At 40.0% G+C, this 27,883-nt stretch overlaps 1 protein-coding gene across 4 annotated transcripts; it reads right to left on the bottom strand.

Annotated features, from left to right (window-relative positions):
• Positions 1 to 27,883, bottom strand: LOC142454960 (low molecular weight phosphotyrosine protein phosphatase). Of its 4 annotated transcripts, none has more exons than XM_075556403.1 (7): positions 27,751 to 27,877; positions 26,473 to 26,523; positions 21,103 to 21,176; positions 20,906 to 21,019; positions 5,307 to 5,368; positions 2,663 to 2,768; positions 1 to 2,519 (listed from the first exon to the last, which is right to left on the bottom strand). In XM_075556403.1, exons 1-7 carry the CDS (start codon positions 27,791 to 27,793, stop codon positions 2,442 to 2,444), a joined length of 528 nt encoding a protein of 175 aa, XP_075412518.1. In that variant the 5' UTR covers positions 27,794 to 27,877; the 3' UTR covers positions 1 to 2,441. The 4 variants fall into 4 exon arrangements, with proteins under 4 accessions (XP_075412518.1, XP_075412516.1, XP_075412519.1 ...); XM_075556401.1 differs by lacking the exon at positions 20,906 to 21,019 and adding an exon at positions 20,743 to 20,856 and having other exon boundaries at positions 27,751 to 27,876; XM_075556404.1 differs by lacking the exons at positions 20,906 to 21,019; positions 26,473 to 26,523 and adding an exon at positions 20,743 to 20,856 and having other exon boundaries at positions 2 to 2,519; positions 27,751 to 27,883.

Consider the following 27,883-nt stretch of genomic DNA (forward strand, 5'->3'; position numbering starts at 1 on the left):
GAAGTGTTTATTATAATGAATAGTATTCCAAGTCATTGTTTACTTCCTAGTTAACAATTTCAGTATTGGGAACCCGTGGGGGTAAGTCTTTTGAAATCACTATGTGGGCACAGACTGTCAAAGAGGACATGAGGCACAGTTCCATATAGAAACTCAGGCTAGGAATTTCCGTAAGGAAGAAGTCGGCATTTTTCTTTTTCCTTTACATAGAGGATAACATATCTTGGTGACTTTATAATTCAAGAAAACACAAAGAAACCAGGGACCTTTAAACAACCCAGATTTTATAGACAGAAGTATCTTAAACTAATCAGATTGGATGCAACTTATAAAGGTAAATTAAATAAAGCAATGAGTCTCAGTTCAAATGACCCCTTATAAACAACAATATTGTCCGGTTCTAGCCAAAACAACAAAGTTGACATTAAAGTACTAAGATTAGTTTGATATTTAAGATATATACTTAAAAATTAGAGAGAAAACAAAACAAACCGTAGGATTTTATCTATGAACAGTAAAAATTTCCTGGAGATTCTTCAGCCATTAAGGAAAAGATGTGAGATGGGAATAACAGGTCATTTAATCTTGTTTCCTAATTCAAGTCAACTGCTTGCCCATTTTTTTCTCAATTTACACTTTGTTGGAGGAACCATTATCAAGTTATAAATCTATTTTAGTCTTTCAAACTTTATCTCCTAGAAAGTTTTCTATATAGGAAAACCACACATAATTTTATTAGGGCACTGAAATTCATGTGGAGGTGTTTTACAAACTCTTCTTGTCATAATAAAATTGCAAGGAATCACTGTTGCCTTCGTGTATTTTTCAGAGAAGTATCAGCTACCCCCCTTCTCCTCCACCGAGGGACAGGCTGGCCCTTCAAGCATAAGTGAGTTCAGGATGTAACCCCCAACCCCACACCACTTTGTGACACAGAAATGTTCAGCGTTCTGAGAACAACCAGAGAATCAAATGTCTTCCTAGAAAATGCTATGTACTCTTAGGTGATGCTGCCTCACAACCTTTTTATGAAGATCGAATATTTAGTTATTTTAGGATTTAAAATCACTCTGAATGGGGAGGATTAAAACATGAAATACAGCAAATTAGTATTAATTACTTCCATGTGCTTAGGGGCATATTTGGGAGGTGTTGTGTATGTCTGTGGAGGGAAGCTGGGATCAAATAAGGAAACCCACCTTCTGGGTACTGGTGATGGACAAACAAGTGGGCATCACCACCTGTGGTTGCAATGATCTTGACTTTCTCGGTCAATAAAGAAGATAGTATTATTAGATGAAAGGAATGTGCTGATTCTCATCATTTTACTTCCTAATTCAAAAGGTAAAAATGCATAGATAACTAAAAATGGACAAAAGCCTAATTGATTTCTAATGTTCATTTCTTTATCAACAAAAATAGGCAGACACCAAAATTCTCAAGTTATACTTTTATACTCCTCAGTTTATTCTAAAAACAATCTTTACAAATGACTTTGAGATAACAGTGACCTCAAGACACAAATATCTACATTCTCCTATAAGTTTAGTAAACAATACTGAAGGAAATTATTAACAAATCAATATTAAGTTGGCCTCTGCCAACTTTTTAAAGTATCTCTCCCCTGCTCTAAGTCTATTAATCTATTTGACATTTGGGATAACCCAAAATGTACATACAAAAAGACATGTTTGTCAAATGACAGTACGACTAAACAGCTTGCAGTGTCCTTTTGATAAACTTGAATCTTCAGAGGGAAAGCGATTCAAATAAGAAAATAAAGGAGATAAAAATTAAGAAGCATGACAGGTGTGGAAGATGTTTTCCATAATCCTTTACCTATTCTTTGAACACACAAGAATGTGTGTAAATTAGAATACTCTCATCTAGGCTGGGGTGCCCTTAGTTGGGGAATGTTATTCAATGCAAGGCCCTGGGATAAAAAGATGAGAGGTCGTTTGTGGGCAAGTGGAGGATGCTTGTCCTTCATTAACATCTCCAAGTCTCAATTGGCCTGTTGTTGGCCAGAACCTTAAGGTGTTTTATTTCATTATCATCATAATTAAGCAATTCCAAGTGAAGGCAGTCCTTAGATGTTCAACTGCAAGCACCAGAGAATGACCCACGTTCAAAACATGCACAAAACTTTCTATTTTGTTTTACTACTTTGCTTAAAACGAGGGTGAGGGGGAAGTTCAACGAACTGAGAAGCTTTAATGTACCCCATAAATCAAATGTTTATTCTTCTGCCAATCACAACTGATTTCCAGCTACAATAATTTTCCACGGAAGAAACAGTAGGTCAACTGAAGAAGTAGCTGTGACTCTGAGCTATGGGACTAACAGGACTACACTTTAACATGGGCTCCAACTGACACTACTTAGCATCGCGGGAAGGTGCTCATCACAGTAGGCCGTTAGCAGCAGTGAATGGTGCAGCTTTAGCTTGCCTTCTCCAAAAATGCCTTGCAGCACCTAAGACACTGCTGGTACACAGTCTCAAAGTCAGAGTCATTCCCCTAAAAGGACAGGGCGAAAAAATAAAGTAAGTATAACAAAAAAGTGTTTTCAAGAGAACCTTAACCTGTTATTTAACACAGCAAAATATACAAACATGTTACCCAGTACACTAAAGATAAAAGGAAATGTGAATTGTACTTACGTAATAGGGATCTTCAATGATAAGTTGTTTTTGTGGATCATAGCTTCCAAGCAGTTCAATTTTAGCTTTGCAGTTTTTAACTTGATTCCCTTTTCTCGTCAGATCTCTGTAAAATGGAAACATGAACTTAAGTTCTCTGCTTTATGGTTTCAAGTTAAACAGGGACATCTGCTAGGGTTTATGCAACATCCATATCAAAATCCAACAAAAGTGACCTGATTTAAAAGTGAAATCAAATATACAGTAGATCTGTAGGAGTCCTCATGTCCCAGGTTGCTATATCTCTACACAAGAGAGCTTGTAACATCAGCATATTTTCTGATTTCTTATATAAAATAAACACCAGTCGAGTCAGAACTTAACTGTTTCTTATGTGCAATGCACTCTCCTCTGAAGCCTCTTTCGGAGATAAAGAAAAGGTGACTGACAGAAGTAACGCAACAGTATGAATCATGCCCCTTCTTCTGCATGTCTACCATCCAAGTCAGTGTGTCCACAGTCCTTTGACTTTCACCATCGGACATGATGTCTCACTAATCATTTTATTTTATTGATTTCTCTGGGCACTCCCCAAACTGAACGCTCATCTCCACCCACCTACATATGCTCTTCTACCTTTAGCTTTCTGATTGCTACAAATTGGCATTTAGCAAAGCAACACTTCAACCATTCATCCATTTCACAAGTCAGAACACTGTGCTAACATATAGGGGGTGAACCATGACAATCATGAAGCTTGCAGTACTGTGGTTGTATTCAAAGATGAAGAATTACTGAACATCTGTAGAGAGTAAAATGGAAGACGTATGCTGGGCTACCAGGTAATAGAATGCCTCCCCTAAGAAATGACTTTAAGCTGAATCATGAGAATAAGTAGGAGTTCACTAGACAAAGACGAAAGAACTTCCAGGAAGAAGGAACAGCATGTGCTAAGGGAAGAATCGGGGAGGAGACGACAGTTTAACATACTCCTAAAAGCACCTGAAAAGGAAGGCCAAGCCAGTCTGGGCATTTTACGAGTTCCTAAAGAATTATTCTTGACAATCCCTATAATGCTCATTAGCCTATAAATGGGAAAAAGGAAATAAACTACTGAAACAAAGTTTATGCATGTCAATGAAAATCTTGAATAAAAACATAGTAACATACGATGCAAATTTACATGTTATAAAAAGATGTCATTTAAAGAAAAAGAATGCATTTTATTATGTGGTTATAAAAACAGCAATGGAAATAAATGAAGGTTAAAAAAAGTAACAAAGTGTCATTCATCTCTGTTCATGCCTATGGAAGTAAATTTAAAAGTGTCTCCTCACCAAACATGTGGCTGGGCCATTAATAAAACAGTATTGTTAACAAGATTATACCGAATTATGACCAGTTCATTGTTGGCCATGTATTTCCTTCTATTCCTAAATAGTAAGGTAATAAAAGCGCTATAAAAAGATTAAACAGTCTGCTGCTAGAACTTGGTGCACTAAACAGTCAAGCCTGTAGTGTAAGTGTCCTCTCGTTTTGAATCAGAAAACATTGGCCCATTTTACTTGGTCATTTAAGCCAAATGTCACTAAATTTGTAAAATTACAATTAGTTTTGGCACTTTATCATACTGTCTCAGTTCATTTTCTTTCATTCTAGTTAATTTTATGAGTAACACATGTACACCACAGGAGACCTATGACAATTCTGACTCATGACAAGCCCACACAAGGTTTTCTTTTTATGCTGCTTTTTCAGAAGTCAATCACAACTCTTCTTTCTGAGGCAACTGAGTAGAGAGAAGCCTCTTTCCATCCGTAGCTTAGCTCAGTCAGATGCCCACCCATGAACTCCTTCTTTACAGAAGGCATCGTGCCACTTTTCTTTATTACTCTTTTCCAGGGCCTCGTAGTGCCTGACACAGACAGCTGAAGAAATGGCACCACGTGCTGTGGAGCTGAAAATACTCCCCTGAGGCCCTTACTTACATAAAGGGCAGGAAAGCAATGAGCATTTTGAGTGGACTCAGGTGCAGCATGCCAGGTTTCTCTCCCTACCCACTCCTTAGTTTTATGAATCAGGGAAGGAGATTTAACTTCCTTACTGATAAAATGGGGACACTACTACTAACCTACCCCACTGTGCTGTCATGAAGAATCAAAAAGTTAAAATGAATAAAACACTCTGAGCCATGCAGAGCACATAAAATTAGCATGTAAAGAGTAGGCTTATTGTTTAATACTTCATCTGCTATTTTTAATCAGTCAACTATGTAATTAGAGTAAAAGTATTCTTTATGGGAAAGAACAGAGGCAGGGTGGTCTAAATTAAGAAAGATAACACTCAAGCTTCTATCCATAGCAAAATATTAGTACTGAAATAATACGTAATTTACATCAAACTGTATTATCACGTACCTATTCTGAAAATTCTATCATCCTGCTTGAAAGTTCCCTTATTTTAATAAGTATAATTATGTCACAATTCTAAATAACTCAATGAATTTCCTGCTGTGCTAAATAAATGTGCTGTACACGGTGACTACGCCCATGTATGTTAAGTTTAAAAATTAGAAAAAACACAAAAGGTCACTTTGATCAATAAACTTCTTGGCCTAATATTGGATTAAGAGTTAAACAGAAATGCTCATTTAAAATGTTATTACCTCAGATTGCTTTCATCCATACATAGTATAAAATCAAATGTGGCAAAGTCTTCTTTGGTAATCTAAAATTAAATAAAGAAGTTAAAAACAACAACAACACGAGTTCTGTATTTATACCAGTTGAGTCTAGAGGAAAGTTTTTAAAAACTTTTAAAAGGGTCATATTACTGAGTCCTACAGGCCCGTATTCAAGCAAGCAACCATCTTCTCTTCTAAGTGAGAAGTCAACTGAGTTCACACAGACACACTCCAGCTGGTGTCATCCAAGGTTGACAATCACAAAATTTGAATATAGTGAAAAGTATAAGTGCTACAAATATGAACACCCAATTTGCAGAAAGAAGGTTATGGAGTACACTAGAAGCCCAAAACCCAGCTGCAGAGTATCTAGTTAGACAGAGCCACTGGCAGATCTGCTCTAGCCAAAAGAGTCCCGCACAGCCTTACTATCAAGCACACCATTGTAATCTTGATTATGCTGGACCAAACACGGTACTTGGCCAGTTGAACTTCCTATAGGCATGACCTGAAATTGTACTGGGTGCAAGTATCTCTTAGTTGTTGCATGACAGAATTTCTTCCCTGGTTTTTTTGAATGTTGATGGAGGTCTTCTCCCTCTCACACATTATTTCTGCCTTTATACCAATATGATCTTATCCTTACCACCTTAGTTTGATTTGTTTTTCATTGTTTACTTTTGGGTTTACCAGCTGTGAAGCACAGGAGGAGTGGGTGTATAATGATAATAATCGATACAAGCCGTTATAGGGAATGCACAAGGTGCTATAGGGGGATACGCGATAGAGAGGGAATGGGGACTTCAGAAGTAAACAATGAAGGCAAGAGGGGAGAGCAAGACTTGAACTGATCATGATTGCACAACTCAGCTTAAGGGGATTTGAACATGGTGAGGGGAGGGCTCCAAGATAGATGACTGGACGATCGAACTGTTCAATTGTGTGACATACAACTTATGGGCCAATAAAACCGCGGGGAATAAAATGGTTTTTTAAAAGGGGTCATATTTGAATATGTTACTCACTAATTAAGGAAGGTAATTTTAAGTTTGACAGCTAATCTTGTTCCTAAAACTATATTGCAAATAAACTACAATTTTAAGATTCCTTAGAATGGTCATAATATAATGGACACAGATCTTATACCTTGGCTCCGATTTCTCAGAAAGTATGATTCAGTTAGCATGAAAAAAAATATTTAATACTCTCATAATTTTTTTACTATCAGCCATTGAGCTGCCACAGAAACAAAGTTTCAGAATGTTGCTTGGAGTCACACAGGATATGAGGGAAACAATACAGAAAAAAGATAAAATGATAGAGGAGATAAAGGCCATACACGAAAGGGAAATACAAGACATTAGGGAGGAGACAACAAAAACCAGTAGCAGATTCATGCACCTCGAGAATCAACTGGAGGAATCAGAGAACCACATCAGTGACTTGGAGGACAGCCAAGCAGACTTTAACAAATGTGAACAAAAATCTAATAGGATTATCAGAGAAGCTGAAGAAAACCCAAGAGACATGTCTGATGCAATGAAGTGGAACAACATTAGAATTATTGGCTTACCAGCGGAAGACACAAGAAGTTATCTGCAACAATAGTGAGAGAATTCTTGGAGGAAAGCTCCCCCGGCTTAATGAATGAAAACCAGGCAACCATTCAGGAGGCTGAAAGAACACCTAGACTGAATCCTAATAAGAAGTCACCACGGCACATAATAGTTAAAATATCCAACTTTGAGGAAAAGGAGAAAAATCATGAGGGCAGCTAGGGAAAAACAAGCAATCACACATAAAGGTTCCCAAATAAGAATAAGCGCAAACCTATCAACATAAACTATGAAGAAGAGGAGAAAGTGGAATAACATATTCCAAAAAATTGAAGGAAAACAATACAAACCCAAGGATACTCTACCAGCCAAATTATCGGTCAAGATAGATGGAGAAGTAAGAGTCTTCCTAGACAAGGAAAAACTCAAAGAATACGTTAGAAGAAACCCAGCTCTACAAAAGATCCTTGTAGACCCAGTATGGGCAGAACAATGCTCACCAAGCATAAATAAGAGACCGCCACATAAAACCACCTCACTCAGAGGGCAAAAAAAGAGAAAACAGACCTGAAAATAGCATTGGTTTAAGGATGGAAAGAAGTCAAGAATGATACACACACACACATGCGCGCACAACACACTAATGAGAAAGGAAAGTAGGAAAACTCCCAACACTAAAGGTATAAGATGACATTATAGAGTCCGCAGATGGAAATAATAACCCTGAATACCAATGGCTTGAACTCAGGCATTAAAAGACTGAGACTAGCAGACTGGCTTAGAAAACACAACCCACCAATCTGCTGCCTACAGGAGACACATTTTAAGACTACAGAAAAAAAATAGGCTGAGAATCAAAGGCTGGGGAAAGTCATACCAAACAAACAGCAATTCAGAAAAAGCAGGGCAATCCTAATCTCAGAAAAAATTGACACCAAAGTGCAAACCAGAAAAAGAGATGAGGGACACTATATAATGCTCAAGGGAATGGTAGACAAAGCATTGTAAACGTATAATCCCTGCATGGAAGACATGGACAAATTCTTGGAAAAACAATCCCTCCCTAGAATATCCCCCGTGGACGTCAAGAATCTCCACAGACCCATAGCAATAGAAGAAACAGACAAGATTATCAAGCAATTGTCAACAAAAAAATTCCCTGGACAAGATGGCTTCACAGGAGAATTCTACCAAACATTTAGGGAAGAACTAACACCAATCCTACAAACTCTTCCAGAACAAAGAAAAGATGGCAAACTCCCAAACTCCTTCTATGAAGCTAGTATAACTCTGATATCAAAACCAGGCAAGGATCCCACAAGAATCGAGAACTACAGACCAATATCCCTAATGAAAATCAATGCTAAAATCCTTAACTAAATACTAGCTAACAGAATACAAAAGTATATAAAACAAATACTTGGCACAGGGAATACATAGGCTATCAGAAATATAGGGAAGGACAGAAACACAAAGGAGGCACAAAATGACAAATGGGATATACTGAAGATAAAGCATCTGTGTACATCGAGAGAATTCACCAAGAAGCGTAATAAGAGAGTCCCCAGACTGGGAAAACATCTTTAGCAATGACACATCAGACAAAGATCTTTTTTACTAAAATCTACAATACTATGCTAGCTTTCAAAAAGAAAAAAATAATTGCCCACTTGAGAGGTGGGCAAAGGACTTGAACAGAAGTTTCACAGGGGCAGAAATCCAAATGGCAACAAACATATGAGAAAATGTTCCCGATCTTTAGCCATAGAGAAATGCAAATTAAAACAATGAGGAACCATCTAACACCCTCAAAGGTAGCCCAATTGAAAAAAATCAGAAAGCAACAAGTGTTGGAGGGGCTGTGGGGAGACAGGAACTCTCATCCACTGCTGGTGGACTTGTAAGTATATACGACCATTATGGAAATCGATCTCGTGATATCTAAAACACATGGAAATAGAGTTACCATACGACCCAGCAATCCCCCTACTGGTCATATACTCAAAAGAGGCAAGAAACAAACCAAGGCCAGACATCTGTGCTGCAATGTTCATTGTGGCACAGTTCACAATTGCAAGGAGTTGGAAGCAACCCAAATTTCCATCAACTGATGATTGGATTAAAAAACTGTGGTGTATACATACTATGGAGTACTACGCATCGCCAAAATGCAGTGATGAACGTATGAAGCACATCACTGCATGGGAAGAACTGGAGGAAATCATTCTAAGCGAAGTAAGCCAGGTACAAAAGGACAAGTACAACATGAGTCCTCTGAGGTAAGCAACAAAAAAAAAAATGCAAAAGGGGTATAGGGAAAAAGCTACTGTACATAAATATTCTTGAGGTGAGGACCGTGTAGTATGGCAGGGACCAGATCAAATGCAGGGATGCACAAGGTAGACAACTGGGGAGGAGGTGGGGATAGGAAAAAAAATTATGAAAATAAGGAAGAAATGGGTAGCGGGGGCATGGGGCGCTGACCCACCCAAGGGGAGGGTATTGTTTATATCTCCACAGGGAAGGAGGGGCCAGGCTTCAACTCAGTGCCCCAAGGTATGAATGCAACATTCCGGCATGGAGTAGGGAACCAGTGGAGAGGTCTGGGGAGATGGTCCCAGTTCCAAATACTAAGCGACCACCTGCTCCTCCCCCCAGAAGAATTTATTTCAAAGGACAGCATTGAATCTGCAGCTCTGGGAGAGGGACAAATCGGACCAGAGCACACGGAGCAGATGAAGGCGGTGTAGGAGAGAGTGGAGCACATCCTGGCCCACCAGGCCTTGAGGATGATGGCTCCAATTAGAGCAGCCAGTCCACAGAGAGGACCACTATGTGATATGATGCCCCTCACTGACCCAAGGCCCTGCAGGGGACAACACTGGAGACACTGTGTGGGAATTGCACCCAATCTGATCCCACCACATTAAGGTAAAGCACTGGGGGAGTGCAGTGGAACAGCAGGGGAATGGCGTGGCAAGGTCCCCAGGGAATGCTGAAAGCGGATTTTGGGGTCAGGGCGGGGTGCCCCAACAGACTGGACTGGAAAACACTCCTAAAGGCCAACAAATGTTCCTTGAACTAACTACAAGCTTTTCTTTCTTGTTGTCTTTTGTTTTGTTCTTTGTCAGTGGTTTGCTGTTTTGTTGTATATTGTTGTTTGGTTTTGCTCTGTCCTGTTTTTGTGCATGTTATTATCTCCGCAGGTCTGTCTAAATAAGATAGGCTGGATGAACAATCTGGAGGAGAAAACAACGGGACCGACAGTTCCGGGGGACATGGGACAGGAGGAGGTAGGGGGAAAGGAAGTGATTTTAACAAAGCCAGAGACCAGGGAGCAACAAGTGATCCAAATTGGTGGTGAGGTGGGTATGTATGGGAGGCTGGTAGGGCATGATCAAGGGTAATGTACCCAAGAGGAATTGCTGAAACCCAGATGGGGACTGAGCCTGATAGTGGAACAGGAGGAAAGTCAAGGGAAATAAGAGGAAAGAGCTGGGAGGCAAAGGGCATTTATGGAAGTCTAGATAAAGAAATATATTCATAGATGAGGATGGGGAAATAGATCTATGTGTCTATGTTTATAGGTTTAGTATTACGGCAGCAGAAGGAAAGTGGGCCACCACTCAAGTACTCCCTCAATGCAAGAATACTTTCTTCTATTAAATCGGCATTCTATGATGCTCACCTTCCCGACACAACTGATGAAGACAAAGCGAGTGAATAAGCAAATGTGGTGAAGAAAGCTGATGGTGCCCAGTTATCAAAAGATATAGCATCTGGGGTCTTAAAGGCTTGAAATTAAACAAGTGGCCATCTAGCTCAGAAGCAACAAAGCCCACACAGAAGAAGCACACCAGCCTGTGGCTCACGAGTTGTCAAAGGGATCAGGTAGAAGGCATCATCAGAACAAAAAAATCTTACCATAGTGAATCAGGGGGTGTGTGCAGAGTGGAGACCCAAAGCCCATTTGTCGGCCACTGGAGATCCCCTTGCAGAGGGGTCTAGGGGAGGAGATGAGTCAGTCAAGGTGCAATGTAGCAATGAGGGAAAATACAATTTTCCTCTAGTTACTAAATGCTGCCTCCCCCCCTCCCCCACTATCATGATCCGAATTCTACCTTGCAAGTGTGATTGGACCAGAGAGGATGCACACTGGTATAGATAGGAACTGGAAACACAGGGAATCCAAGGCGGATGATTCCATCAAGAACAGTGGTGTGAGTGGTGATACTGGGAGGGTAGAGGGAGAGTGGGTTGGAAAGAGGGAACTGATTACAAGGATCTATGTGACCTCCTCCCTGAGAGACACAACAGAAAAGTGGGTGAAGGGAGATGCCGGACAGGGCAAGATATGACAAAATAATAATTTATAAATTATCAGGGGTTCATGAGGGAGTGGGGAGTGAGGAGGGAGGGGGGGTGGGGGAAAATGAGGACCTGATGCCAGGGGCTTATGTGGGGAGCAAATGTTTTGAGAATGACGAAGGTAATGAATGTACAGATGTGCTTTACAGAATTCATGTATGTATTGATGGCGATAAGAGTTGTATCAGCCCCTGATAAAATGATTTTTAATAAAAGAAGATTTTTTTTACTGTGGTGGAGTTACATATTGCTGTGGTGCTGCAAGCTATATGCCACTGTTATTGCAAAGGCAACTCGAGTCACTCCTGGTAGTTAAGTGTTCATGGAGTTTGCACACTATGAAGAAAGAAAGACAGTCCACTTCTGAGGCATTAGCTACTGAAATCTTATCAACAGCAGGGGAATAGTTTCTGATAGAATGCAGGAAGATGGGTCACTTAGGATGGGAGGCACTCAAAGGGTGACAATGAAAGAATTGGCCTCTGAAAACAAAGTCAGTCGGAATGAGGTAGAAGGAGCAAAGCTGTTACGACCATCAGTTGCTAATGAGGCATGATGCAAAAGGAGACTTGTGGGGTGGGGAGTGGCGGGGGGCGGGGGGTGGTGGTGCTGCAAACATCCATTTGTAAAAGGAATAGAAAATATACAAAGTATGAATCTAGGAAAATCATTATCCCACACATTAGTGAGCAGAAATGGGCTGGAAGTGGCCACTTTTAATTGAAAAATCGCAAGGCTTACTATGCCGGGGACAGCACAATCAAGAGGCACGAATGCCAGCGCATTCATCGTCTGAAAGGATACCCCAAGACACATCTTGAAGAACAAAGCCGTTTCTGGGGAGACAACATCTCTACAAGCTTTAAGTTGCAACATTGAAGAATTACATGGACACTATATTAAATAAAAATAAAGCAAACAGAGTCACTGTACTAATAAAATAAAGTGGGTTGACCTGCATCCATTTCAAGAGGTAGAGTAAGCTCAAGAGCTGACGGATGGTATTGAAGGATGTGCAAGCTGTACGGAAGGGACTAATGAAAAACAAGGCTGCAGGAATTTACAACACACCAAGTGAAACGTTCACACAAACTAACTGATCCCCATAACTACTCTCTAATCTGTATCAAGAAATTTGGAAAAGACAGCTAACTGACAGTGAACTGGAGGTGAGGAGGCCTGGGACTAGATCAAAGACGACAACAAACTTTAGTATATACGGGTTACAATTCAATGTAAGATCAGAACAAAGGGTAATGTACGGGTTACAATTCAATGTACGATCAGAACAAACGGTAATGCTGTTTATCTCTCAGTTCGTCATAGGCCAAGTTCATTTTCCAAATGACCTTTTGTGCTTCTCTAATTTTTAACTGAGAACACTGTGTACCACATTTAGTAAGAAACATATTGAGTAATTTAAAAATATGACATACGTATACTTATTTTAAGATAAGGGAAAATCCACTGACAATCCAATTTGGAGAAAAAGTAGGCTGTGATATAGTTTGAAATACATAATGCATTCTTTCAGTGTTAACATAATTTTACTATAGACAGACCCGTGACTGGTATCCTATCTTTCATATTTTATTCTTCCGTGGTACTGCCCTTCCCCATAAAGGTTAAGATTGATTTAAAAAAGTTGTCAGTTGGCTTCAGTGATTAAAGAGAATCATCCCCATTTTATCAATGAAAAACTGAGGCACAGAGGTTAAATTTCTTGCACAAGATTACACAATGGATATATAGGTAGGACGTAAAAAAAAAAACTAAAATCTTCACAATTAATCAATTGAAAACATGATGAATGGAGAAAGATTGTAGTTGTCAAGGACTTCATTTTACCAGGTCTACTGTCTATTCTTATGGAAGCAGCAGTTACAAAATCAAAGGGTACATTAATATCATTGTGCAAATATGCTGCACAAAACCTCTAAGGGGTTAAGAAATAAAGACACCACTTTAGGGACCAAATGTACTGGGTGGAAGCCCTGGTATTTCAAGATCACCTCCAATGCCTGGGAAAACTGGGCAATGAACAGGAAGAGTGAAGAGAAAATGCTAACTCCGAACTGTGCTGCAGGCAAAGAATGAGGAAATTACTGTGAAAAAACCAGCCTCTTCCAGTCAGAATGCTCCCTCCACGTGAGGATGGTTTAATCAACTCTGGACACTTTATCAGGAGGGCCAGTTCCTCCAAAAAGGTATCCTGCTTAGGAAAGGGTCAAGGAAAGCACGGAAGTCACTCAAGGAGATGAACTGGCACAGGGTCTATAACAAGAGAATCAAGTAGTAAGAACACGGGAGATCCCGTGTCGGGCAGCGTTTCATTCTGTTTTACGTGGTTCCATAAGAGTTACAATCAACTGGATAGTACCTACAACATCTTGTAATTGGAATTTACCTTTTTATTCATGCAGCTGTTTACCTCATAGTCCCTCTGAAAACATCTCTGGAAACTTCAAGGTTATATGGGCACACTTTGCAGAGGTTAATTTCAAACTCTAGAGCAAAAGCTATTTTGCCCTGTGATCTCCCACATGCTTCCTGAGGCAGCAACATGGTCACGATGAGTCACAATAGACTCAAGGGCAGAGCGTTTGCATTGAGTTCTGAGAGGCAGTTCTGCTGATCATGACTGGGAGGGGCAGGAATAGGGGCACTACTAGTACCAGGTGGGATGAAGCCAGCAACGCACAGGACAGTTCTCACAACAGAAAGCTCCCCTTTCTATAATGTCAACAGTGGGCAGGAATTGATAAATCTTCCCCCAGAAGACAGAGAAACCCGCTGAGGGCCATAATTAAGAGCCAAAAACAGTAACCAAAAAAAAAAAAAAATCCACTCTCAGCAGCTTCACGGAGCTGAAAAGAAAAACTGAGGCAAAAGACTAACAACACAATTAGAACTTGAAAAACCAAGACCTCAGAAAGAAAGGAGGCAGAGATAAGTGAGCCAGACACTCAGAAGTTTTCCCCTCAAAGCATTTGCCAATATTTTAAAACTACTCAAACCAAATAAAACTAAGAACCAAAGAAAGATGCTATAGAAGTCTAATAATAACAAGGGGAGGGAGGTTATATGTATTATCAAAGTTGTCTACAAATCCTGTTTAGCTCCGAGTTAGGAATTCCAGGAGCATTTGCCTAAGGAGAGGGAGCAGGTTAGAAGCAGACCTAGTCTAATAAACACAATTCAGTCTTAAATCAGGTAAGCCATATTTATATTAAGATTCTTTGCCCCAATCCATCCACCTACAAAAGTGAAACAAAATACTAGTGTTCAAAACATGTACAATTTTCATATAACATATTTAGCATCCAATCCCACACTAGCAATCAGACCAAACAATGAAAGAAAGAACCCAGCTCACCGAATCACAGACGACCTAGTATTAGTTATGAAACAGACTTTATCTAAAGTAACTATGATTACGTTCCCCCAAAATTAAAGGCGCAGAATTTCAAGAGAAGTGGAATATACAAAAATGTAAGTTATCAAGTAAAATTCATAGAGTTGAAAAACAAAATGGCACTAAAACCTTGGTAAGTACAGCTTTATTAGCTACTTGGAAACAAAAGGTTAGGGGAAACAAGGTTCACGTACCTCAGCATGTAAGCACAAAGTGTCACCACCAAAAAGCGGAAACAGGATGAAAAGATCAAAGAGGAGTAAGAATGCTAAGTTCAATATACACATTAAGTGGAGTCTCCCAAGTTTTATGGAAAACATTCAACTACTTATTCAGAAAGCAAACTTGGGCATGCCTCAGTACCACTGCTGAACACAGTACTACTATTGGACACAGTACTACTGCTGAACACAGTACTACTGCTGAACACAGTACTACTATTGGACACAGTACTACTGCTGAACACAGTACTACTGCTGGAAACGGTTGTCTGTTGCTCTCAAGGCTAGTCCAACCCGCAGTGACCCTGTGTGCAGGGCAGAACTGCTCCAGAGGGCTGTTAAGGTTCTGACCTTTCAGAATTAGATGGCCAGGCCTATTTTGAGGGATTTCGCATGGGCTTAAACTACTAACTTTTTGGTTAGTAGTTGAGTGCTTAGCTGTTTTGCACCATCCAGAGACACCAAAAATGCATGTGAAAAGAAAATGCATGTAGCCAGAATAAGTCAGTAAAGCTACACCAGTGTAAGACAGTCTATGGGGAAAGAAAAGACGCTTATTTTTGCAAGTCAATCAAACAGGAGGTATACTTACAATTCCAAATGTGCGTCCATCTAACAACATATTCAAAGTATTAGAAACAAAATTGAGTAAGATAAAAAAAAAAACTTAAGAAGTCCTTAACAATAACATGGCATTTTAACATACTTAATAAGTGGTAGAACAATTATATAAGAATACAGACAATCTGAACACAATTTTCAAACTTGACATGATATATGATATAAATTCAAATATTAGCGTCAAGGATAAGCTTCTGACCATAAAGAAACAGAATGGAAACAAACCAAAAAAATTAAAAACTAAATTTATTTTAGACAGATTTCTAAGTAGCCAATGGATAAATTTAGAAAACAAGAAGAATATAAAGGTGTATTTAATTGAATAAGAAAAGCACACATACTTGCGGGATATGTCGTGTGCTTTGAGGAGACTTTAAACTTATCAATGAAAAGCAATTGAGCCCCAACAACAATAATTAAAACATTAACTCTAAATTTTAGAAAGCAGGATAGTAAATTAAGCTGAAAGAAAGTAGTAACCTGACGGGGGAAATTTAATTTAAAAAATAATAAAGTATTAAAAAAAACACCTAAAAAGATTGACAGAGCTGCTACCACACATTTAAACAAACACAAACAACTAATAACAAGAACTAGCAGGGAAAAGGTCCTATAATACTAACAACATATCCGAACATAACAGTTCACGCTGTCTTACGGAGCTGCTCGGAGCCACAGCGCCCAACAGCGATGGGTATGGTTTGCAGTCTTCTAATTCTCTCCTCTCGCCTGTGCTATTCACACTAAAAGAACATAAACTCACTCCTCAAGTATCGACATGGTCAAGCTCCAAAAACCTGGTTGTTACGTGAAAATTGGCATTAAGTGTAAATAGAGGATGGGTAATATAAGATCATTAGATGGAGAATGACATCATTTCATAGTGGCGAAAACCACCAAGGATCACGGCCCAGTCAAGTTGACATATAACCACTTTCAGCAACACAACCAGCTATCACCTAACACCTTGTGTTTGCTAGGTGAGATCTATTATCATTTATGTGGGGGAAAAATTTGGACAGATTTATTATTGTTGTGTAAAGTCACCTAGTTCCAATTTTTGGTTATGATTTCACTAGGTAATTGAGATAACTGAAAACATGTAAGTTTTAAGATTTGGGCCAGAATTTTTTAAAAACCCAATTGAATCTCCACGAAATTTATCCATGATAGAAACAGCTAACCCTGTCAAGTAATATGTAAAATATTCTGTATTAGAAACAAATAACTGATTTAATCCCTATGACAGTAAAAGGAACGCGAAAATGTATTGCGACATGCTAATGAGGATACAATTCTCTGCTGCTTTACATATGCATCATTTTCCATTGCTGCCCCAATACTAAAAGGCAGCAATGAACAATTTTTTATTTGTTTCTTTCTGGCGTATGTAACTATAGAACTAGACAGCTCTATACGGTAGCCCCATTGACATGTGGCTATTTAAATCTAAATCAATTAATATTAACAACACAGTTCCTCTACACTAGCCCTGTTTCAAGTACACAATAGCCACATCTGGCAAGCAGGTCCCACATTGGACAGAGCAGATACAGAACATTTCTCTCGTCACAGGATGTTGCACTAAGCAGAGTTAATCTTGAAGCTATGAACAGAACTGCTGAGCCAAAGATATAAGCATCTTCAACTTTTCTAGGTATCATCAAAGTTGTTCTCTACAGTATACCTCACCAAAAATGCAGTCTCCATTTCCCCATATTTTTATCGATACCTGGCATCGTCAAACTACTGCCAGATCTTTTCTTCGTTGCCAGTCTGATTGGCATGTAATGGTATCTGATTGGCATGTGTATTTTCCAGGTTACAAATGAGTCTGAACATCTTTTCATATGTTTATCTATATGTGAACACGTGACTGAACAGAGTAAGCTAATGCTATCTGCAGCACATGAATAAACCAAAAATAGCATTCAAATTTAAAAGCAATTTATGATAGAATATATTCACTGTCTCTTTTGTGATGAAATGAAATTATTTTGTATGGTTCTTCTACCATAGAATTGGTAACTCCTATCAAATAACTGGATAAGCAGCAAATAAGGTATACAAGACTCTAACTTGGGGGTTGGTCAGTTTCAACTTTCTGCTGGTGTCGGTGAGCCATCTCAGAAGTAGAAACAATCTCCTGGCCAGCATAAAGAAGAGACAGCAGCAAAGTGCATGCGAGAACCTGCCTGACGTGGCACAAGCAGGAGAGGCTGCATGAAGCGACCGTGTGAGAGAGCCGGGAGTGGCGGTTCGAGCCGCTTTGCAGCTCATGGAACAAGGAGGAAGCTAAGGGATTCATGGCTAAGAGGCTAAGCGCAAGAGAGACATGGCTTCTGGAATGGCTGTAAAGAGGCAGTGCCATGGACAAAGGACTGTGTCCTAAATGCTTTCTGATCTTGACTTTGGTAACTTGATAACTTCTCTAATAAAATCCTATAAATCATAACTTTGCATAAGCTTTATGAGAAGCCACTACAACTAATTATGAAACCCAGCAGAGGGACACGTGTAGGATGGTGGTTGTCAGAGTAGGATAAAGGAAGGGAGGTAGAGGCATCGCTGACCTCTGCCTTGTGGCAAGCTGCCTTAGGCTGGTGTAGGACTGGATTCTTTTTCCCTAGCCTTCAAGCCACATATCCTCACCTACTCTACACCGAAAATACTCTCCTGCTCCCATTAGAGGATTGTGACCTCAAGTCATTCAATACTGGGTCACCCCAACAAGCCACCTTCACCGTCCCTTCGTACACAAACCATGTCTCTGTATGTAGTCTAGCTTTTCTGGACAAATTAAGCTCCACATATGTAGAACACAGCTTTGCTTAATGCTGTATTCTCGATTTCTAAAACAGAACATGACATAGTAAAGGCTCAATCAACATTTTTGTATAAATGAACGTAATTGTGAAAAAATAAATATATAATAATAAAAGAATGAAAACTTGGTAAGGACACACAACAATTTCTGGATATTGACTATTCTGAGAGAGGGAGAAATGTTACCTGTGTCTTTACCTTACATTGTAAAAACAAATAAAAGGACAATGTGGCAAACTCGGTCTAGCTTACCTAGCTTATTAGGGCATATAATGCCCACCAACATTTTCAGCAGTTCTAGTTTCCTGGGAAGCTGCTCTCCCAATTATAGTATAAGCTTCCACCTGCCAGGGACTTATTTGTATATATGTGTGTGAATCTGAAGAAATGGGCCCCACCAATCCTACCACCACATTTTACTTGGTATATTTGTGTACCTCAGAATTCAAAATCTGTATTGCCTCAAAAATAACGGAAAAAAATGCCCCACTGATTTCAGCATGCTTTCTGTTAAATTACCACCGAGTCAATTATGGCTCATAGTGAACCACAGAAGGTTTCTGAGTCTGTAACTCTTTAAGAAAGCAGATAGCCTCATCTTTCACCCTCAGTGTGGTTGATGGTTTTGAACAGCAGACCATGATGTCAGCAGTGATTAACCAACGGTGCCACCTTGAAAACACATGGTATCAGCAAAATATTCACAGCAGAAAGTAATTCAACACTGAAAGGGTTTAGACGAATGCAGAGATCATCCAGATTATTTCCATATTCTGTGCGCATTTAAAACATTTCACGTGCAGCCCACCAACATGTGTGATCATGAAGGGCCAAGGGGACCAGGTTTCAAGCAACAAAGGTGGGGGAAAAAAATCATATCATCGTGAATGAGGCGAGTGCATGATGGGGACCCAATGCCCATCTGTAGACAACTGGACATCCGTTGCACAGGGGTAGTGGGGAAGAGATGAGTCACTCAGGGTTCAGTGTAGCAATAAAGAAACTCACATCCTTCCTCTAGTTCTTAAATGCTTCCTCCCCTCAAGTATCATGACCCCAATTCTACCTTGCAGACCTGGTTAGACCAGAGGATGCACAGATGTGCAGTAGGGATCTGGAAACCCAGGGAACCTAGGACGGATGAACCCCTCAGGACTAATGGTAAGAGTGGCGATACCGGGAGGGAAGGGGGTGTAGAAAGGGGGGAACCGATCTCAGGGATCTACATATAACCTCCTCTCTGGGGATGGGCAACAGGAAAGTGGGTGAAGGGAGACACCGGGCAGTGTAAGATAAAATAATAATTTATAAATTATTAAGGGTTCATGAGGGAGGGGGGAATGGGGAGGTATGGGGAGTGGGAAGAAAGGGGGGAGCGGGGAGGGAGGGGGAGGGAAAAAAGGAAAATGAGCTGACTCCAGGAACCAAAGTGGAAGGTGAATTTTGAGAATGATGACGGCAACAAATGTATAAGGGCGTTTTACTCAACTGATGTATTATGGATTGTGATGAGTAGTATGAGCCCCAATAAAATGATTTATAAAAAAGAAAAAATTTCACGTATCTAAAAGAAAAAATACCTTATGGAAACAAAAATTCAATATAAATGTCATTTTTAAGTATAAGATTATTATCATCACCTGGGAAATGTTTCATAGTCTATTTGAATACTGAATAATAAGGAGTCTTAGATAAGCAATTGTATTCTCTAATTTATAATAGAAACACAAGGTTATCTTTTTATGGAATTACAAACTTAAAACCACTTGCATCTGAGTTACCCTACTGCCCCTGTGGGTCTCTGTGACTGTAAGTCTTTACAGTAGAAAGCTCTTCCTCTCGGAGCATAACTGGTGGGTTAAAACTCCTGACCCAGCGGTAAGGGGCCCGTGGCGCAACCACTCTGCAACCAGGGCGCCTATTAGGGATTAAAGATTTTGGTATTTACTTTGTTAAACTTCAAATCTAAGCAATTTCAGGCTCATATTCTTCTTCTTCTATATTCCTAACATAATTCAGCTGATGAACTATTTTAATACACAGTAAGTAACTATCATCAAGCAATAAGCTTTGGAAGCTGAGTTGTTACCATTTCCCCCTTTAATGTATACTAGGCCTCAAAACTAGACAGGTAGAAGTAAAATGACAACTGCAACTTAGGTCTGCTAGCTCTGAACTAGGGCTCTCTACATTGTAGAACTACTACATATATTCTACTGAGTACCAAGTAAACGCTGTAAGATTATACAAATCTTTCAGAACTACTGAACAGGAAGTGAAACAAAACGGTTACAATGCAATTCCATTTAGTTCATTCTACCTAAATAAATGTATTAATTTGAGCAAGCTTCTTGCAACATATGCCAAATATGAGAGTCTACACATTAGAAATTAAACAAGGTTTTTTCTACCTGTCTTGCTTTATGAGCTGAGTTAATGTCATGACTTCCTAGGCAGCTTACAGCTCGTGGATCTGGTGACCGGCCCACGTTCCAGTCAGAAACAGCACCACTGTCAATGATCCACTGCAACACAAAACAAATGCATGTGCTTTCTGAAGCTAAAGTACGGTACCTGCCGGGCAATGTGATTCATGGGGATACCATGCTTCTTCATGCAATTTTGCCCCCGATAATCAGGAGGGTTTCCTATTTCATATGTGGATGTTGCTGCACTGTCTATTCTCCACTGCAGAGGGGGGAAAAAAAGACGTTTGTTTACAAGTTACCAAAACACAGGCTGGTCTCTAGAAGATATTGAACACTACTTACCTTCTCTAAGAGGTTTTGATCCATGACAAGTTTTCTGAACACTGCTTCTGCAATAGGTGATCGACAAATGTTACCTACAACCAAAGAAAGGGGGGGCACTATAGCTTTGATGCCATGGCAAATGCTGATTTCTATCTTTAATATGTAAACTACTTCAAATACCTCTCAAGAAATAACGCAATTTGTCTTAAGACAGAACAAATGGAAGCATTCCTCTTTAATGTACCCAGAAACTGGTAGAACCTTGTAGGCAGCAATGATCAATCTCAGCTGCCTATGTAGTTGCCGCCAACTACCTACTCAAATATAAACAAAGATATGAAAAAGATGACAAGCCAAATTATTAACTGTCAGTCTCTTATCAATGGACCAAGCAGCCCTGGTGGCATGATAGGTAACACTTTGGGCTTCTAGCCACAGGGCAGCAGTTGGAACCTACCGCCCTCCAAGGGAGAGAGAGAGAGCTTTCCGCTCTCACAAAGACTGACAGACTCAGAAACCAAAACTGGCAAGTGTTCTTTGTCTGTATGGTCACTATGAATCGGAACTGAAGCAATGACAGTGAGTTTGTGTGCTTGAGGGGTTTTACTAATGACCCAGAAGTGAGTCGTGAAAAAAAAATCAGTGAAGCAAAATGAGACTAACCTAGTTCACAGTGAAATTCCGTAGAATGGACTTTAAAAACATGTCTCTTCAACCATATAAAGATAAAAATAATTATTAACATGAATAATTAACTGAAAACTCTAACAGAGTAACGATGTACTAAGACCCCGTGGAAAAAATAAGAAACCCAAGATCTCCCTTCAAAAACATGTGCCAAGCCATATACTACAGGGATATACAGCTAGCTAGAGTAAAAGCATAAGTGGCGGTAGATAAGCAATACACAACTAGAACTAGAACACAAAGAGGGAGATTCTCAAAAGAGAGTAAGAGTGAGTGAAGGGTAAAGGATTGAGAAGGCTGATTAGTAGTTTAAACTTTGAAAATTAAACTGCTAATCTAACATTTAAAATCCACCTATTTTACAATGAAAAAATTGAAGAAAAAAGGATTATAAAAAAACTACATACAAGATAATAAAAGTCATTAGTAGGATAGGGGAAAAAGAAAAATTAGAATGTATCTTTAATGGATAAAGAGGATCATAATTGACAAAAGCAGAATACATTGACATTTAAATTCCAGGGGATTGTATTAATCACACCATGAGGCTGCACAGTATTTTTTAAACAAAACTATGATGAACTGATGTGCCTGGTATATGGGAGTCCAAGAACGCTACTTTGTGGGGAGAAATTCAAGGTTTTAAGCAGAGGAGTAATGTGATGTGTTTATTCCACAAATATATTTTTATATACCTACTATTCACCAAGGGCTTAAAAATGTTTGGGAAAAATTCATTATCTTTCCATTCCATTTGTCCATAAACTTTCTGGAGCTTCCTCATATGAACCAAGCACCTTGCTAGAACATGCCGATAAAAAGCTGTGTAAGTAAGACAGATGCTTCCCACAACTTATAGAGACAACTTACAGACTCACCGCCGACCTTTAGACAAGTACAAGCTAGCAGGCAAAGACGACTTAACCCAAATCCAAACAAACGGTCCGAGTCCTTAGGACTCAGAAGGCATCTATGTAGGGCTTCCGTGGCTGTAAATCATTATGGAAGCAGACAGCCTCATCTTTCTCCGAGGCTTGAAACACCAACTTAGGGTTAGCAGCACAATACCGAACCTCCAGTGCCATCAAACCCACGGTCAACAAGTTAATTCTGACTTGGGATCCCTAGAGACTACTTAGGATTTGCAAATAAAGCACCAAAGAACACATAGTAACCTGAATTCAGGTAATGGAAAAGAAAAATAAAGGGAAAGGAAAAAGCAGACAACAGTGGATAACAGATTTTATGCTTTTATTCCATTGGAATACAGTAATATAGGCTTACAACAAACATACAGAATTACTATCTTCCAGTGCTGTGAAACATAACTGATTCCCTGTTCACCATATATTTAAAGATACCCACCTGCTGCCTTTACAACCATCTTTACTTTTTATAGTGTAAAACCTAAGTATATTTTGCTTTTCATAGAGATCATGATTTCCACAGAAGTAAAAATTCTTACTAAGCAGGAAAGACAGAAATTAGTCTTCAAAGTCCGCTATATACTAGTGTGTATTGTGACATTTTTCCTTTACACATTTTAAATTTGTGTATAGTTTTTGAAATAGGTACTACCATTCCTCAGTCTTTTTATTACTGAAAAGCTTCCTATAGATGTGTAAGTATTCTACTGTCACCATATATCCCAGAAGTACTTTGAATAGAAATAGCCCTCTCCTAAATTAAGGCAAGTATTATTGTGAGTCTCTCAAAACTCCCACCATCGTCAGGTCCATTGTGACCCACAATAACCCTGGGGACAGAGGTGAGGTGCACCGTGGGTTCCAAGACTGCCAGTCTTATGGGAGTAGAAATTTGCAGCATCTGAAGACAACATACGACTAGACCCAACCACTTATAAATCACAATTATGCTTTATAAAAGACCAGTTTAGTTTTCTCATAATATAAACGTTAAGGTAGGAATATAACTTTATATAACTATGTTTCCTTTATATTTCTCTTTAAAAAATGAAAAGATTCCTGTCCAGGAATGTGCATAGAAAAATTCCAAAAACTATTTACCACTAGTAAAAGATTAGAAGTTAACACTACCTATAAGACCAATATTAAAAAAATATTTGCTTGCTTATAATTTTTGCTATTTAGAAACAGAGTACATCAGTAAGACACAACAGCTGAGGTTTATTTATGAAATACATTCTAAAATCTTAAAATGCCATCTCTAGATTTCTTTATAGAAGCGTTTCAATCTGAGAAGTCTCACTTTGTTTTGATTTTGGTCTCTATGTTTTCCAATCATTGTAGCTGTGCCGGGGTCAACTTTGACTCAGAGCAACTCTGTGTGTAAGTACAACTTCTCCAAAGGGTTTCAAAGGCTGGGACCTTTCAGAAGCAGATCACCAGCTGTCTTAGGAGTGTGCTCAAATCACCAACCTATTAGTTAGATGTGGAAAACTTAGCCGGGCACATGACCCAGGGACTCCTTTCCAAATCAGGCAGAACACACAACACAATACACAACATCTTCTTTCAAGAATAAATGGAAAAACAAACTCACTATACCATCCAGTTGATGGTGATTCAGAGACCGAAAAAGAAAGAGGAGCTCTAGGGGGAGACGGGTGCTGTCGTTTTCACTCACTGGAGCATCCTGGGCTTACCAAGGAACCCTACCTCACTGCCACTGCGTCCACTGAGGCTCATCACGTTCAGACGAGGGAAAAGAAAAGCTTCCTGGAGACAGGGGCTTTGCCATCTTCGCTCAGTGGCGTATCCTCGGCAGCTAGCCCATACAAAACAATCCATTCATATCTATTTAAGTGGGGGGGGGGGGGAGAACTCTAACACCACTAGCAAATTATCAATGCTACCAAGTATGCTGACTACAGCATGAATATCAGCTTCTGTTCTCCGGTTACTCTTTATCTGGCAAGAACATGAATTGTTTAATGTTCTTACAAAATGAAAAAATAAGGAGTTATATTTGGATTATCAATGGAAAGCAGGATGCAGCTATGCAAATCTACTGTTCAGTCTCTGAAGAAATGGCAAGGGGCTACCTCTTCCGGCTCCACAAAAGCAGTAAGTCCAACTCCATATCCAAGGAAGAGTCCTGAGAAGCGGATGCCAGTTACAGCCCCACCCTCGTTTTTCTTTACCTTCTTCTGACACAAACTTTCCCTCCCACAGCGCTTCAGTAATTCAGAGCAACGGCCATACAGAACTCAGATACATGAGGGTTTGTTAAGGAAACTAACAGGTTACAAAATGGGAAGGAAATCAGACATGCAGGCTGGCACATCTCTACCTCTCATTCTTTCTCTCCCTGGTTTTTGGTCTCACTGAGACAGCCTCTTGCCCAAGGCATTCCTCTTTTCACAGTCCCTGGCAGAGGAAGCCCAGGTGGTGAGGGCAAGTAAGCGTTGACTGACTACTGCAAGGTTAGCAGTCCAAGCCCACAGGCCACTCTGAGGGAGAAATATGAAGCTATATGCTCCCATAAAGACTTATAGCCTCAGAAGCCCCTGCTGGGTTATGTGGTGGGCTAACTGCAGGATCAGTGGTTCAAACCCACCAGCCACCCCTGTGGAGAAAGAGCCTTTTTTACTCTTGTACACAGTCTCAGAAACACACAGGTGCAGGTGTACATTGTCCTTTAGGGTCGCTCTGTGTCAGACTGGATAGCAGTGAGATGAGTGGGAACTGACTCCAAGGCATTGAGGGGAAGGGTGTATTCAGCTAACGTAACTAGCAACATGAAGCAAAAATAAGGCAATGGAATCCTGTGAGGGACCCAACTTGAGTAGAACTACTACTAAGTATATTTGTTGAATTGATGTCTCCAGTGGAGATCTCAAACGTCAAGTGAAACCCCATGAAGTCCCTTACAAAATTCTAATTCTACAACTAACCTACAAAGTGTCAGATAACTGTCCTAAAGCTGGAAAGAGGTAAATAAGCCGAGGTTATTGCCCTTAAGGATGTTAAACTGAGCTGGAATTTCAATGGTTTATAAATGAATTATAATAAAGTGTATGCAATAAAAAATGCTCGTAAAGGGACATAGGTTGGCAGTAAGGCCTCAGTTGACCCAAGAGATCCAGGTTCAATTCCTAGCCAAACCATTCTATTTGTAAAGGCTTTACAGTTGCTATGATGCTGAATAGGTTTCAGCAGAGCTTTCAGACCAAAAGAGACTACGAAGGCCTGGTGATCTACTTCTAATATATAGTATCCAGTAAAAATTATATGGATCACAATGTAAGATCCTCCTGTGCATGGGGTCATTCTGTGTGGGTGACTAAAAAGGGCCATACCCAGAAACAAAGGGCCATACCCAGAAACAAAGAAGAAAAACCACCTAGTACTGTTGTGTCCATTTTGACTCATTGAAATCTTATAGATAAGCAAAGAACTCCTCCATCGGGTTTCCAAGGCTATATGAGTCTTCAAGGAAGCAGACTCCCAAACATGACTTGATGGGTTCAAACTACTAAAGATTCAACTAGCAGCTGAGCATGTTAACCACTGTGCCAACAAAGCTCCTGAAAGGGTCATTAAAAAAAAATTTACTGCAAAAAAAAAAAATTCACTGCAACGCATTGATATGGACTCATATCAACACTCTAATGCAGGGTAGAACTGGCCCTGTGAGTTTTTGCCAGTGAAATTCTTAACAGATGTAGAAAATCCAATCACTCTCCCACAAAGCAGTTGGTAGTTTTTAACCACTGACCTGATAGATCACAGTCCAACATGTAACTTCGACAGAAAATATTATTTCCACCTAGATGTCACGGAGAGGACAGGAAGGCCTTCAACGAGATGAACTGACACCATGCTGCGTCAATAGGCTCAGGCATAGGAACAATTATGAGGTTGGCAAAGGACCTTGCAGTGGTTTATTCTGTTGTGAATAGGGTTGCTATGGGGGGAGCCAGCTTGCTGGCAACTAACAACAAAAAACAGGTCTTGGGTAGTAGAGACACTAAGTTTGATCATCTACCATAACAACGATATGGTAAAACAGGGAACACAGTTGGGCAGAAATAACCACACAATCAAAGGCGCATTGAATGCCTGATGTGCTGGGAATCAGTAAATAGTCCTGGACTAGCAGATGTGAGTAGTAAAAGGTAATGACAGAACAATGGGAATGTTTAGGGCGGGCTTCCATTTTCTAGAAGGGTGCACTGTAAAAGGGAACGGGAATATTATTCTGTCCAAAATGCAGACTCATTGGAGGGAAAAAATTAAGTAACCTGACTACTGATAAACCAGGCTGTCCTCTGAGGGGAGGTAAGAGACACATAAGACCTATTGAGGAACATAACCATGAAGTGGAGACACCAAGGAATATAACCATGTAATGCCATGGCCAACGAAGAAATCCTGGAAACGAACAGAATGTGAATTATTATGAACACATGGACTAATTATTAAAATTTTAAAAATGAAAATACCTCTGAGCTGGAATGCCCATCAAAGATTATCAATAGAAAATGCCTTATTTTTCCTGTGGTGATTTCCGGACAGTGGCAGATGGGGTCAGAAAAAATAGGTAACAAAGTCATCGGAAAAATTAACGCCTATCCTCATGGCCTGACTTTCATAATAAAGAAATCAGGAACCCTTCCAACATGATCCCCTTAAAAATCAAATCTGTTTTTCGGCAAGGGTAAACGGGCACTCCCAAACAGCCAGTGTTTCCATGGGCCTAGGCCATCCGTTTGTCTCATACATAGACGAGTATCAAGCTATCAGGCTATGTGGGGCAGGACAGGGATTCTAGGTAAATGCAATAAGGGAAGCATGAATTTCGAGAGGGTTTTGCAGGTGCTAGGCACAGAGTGAGCTCTCAGGACACAACCCAATTCTAAGGTCTCTATCTCCCAGTCCAAGGCCCTTTGGGCACACTGTTTGCCAAGCTCAGCGGTGCAGCCCACAGTGCAAGAAGCCCACATCCAACCCTCCTGGTGAATTCAGTAGCGGGGTCAAACCAGCACCCTCTTACCCAGGCATACAAACAGAACGGATTTGGGGGCCTGCTCAGCCATCTTCTCTCCCACAGAGATGTACAACGTGGATCCCAACCACCAGCCGGAACCTTGACGGATCCCGGCACATGCGCATTCTGAGCGTCCGGC

The sequence above is a fragment of the Tenrec ecaudatus genome, chromosome 8 (assembly GCF_050624435.1).
Source record: "Tenrec ecaudatus isolate mTenEca1 chromosome 8, mTenEca1.hap1, whole genome shotgun sequence".
Classification (NCBI taxonomy): Eukaryota; Metazoa; Chordata; class Mammalia; order Afrosoricida; family Tenrecidae; genus Tenrec; species Tenrec ecaudatus.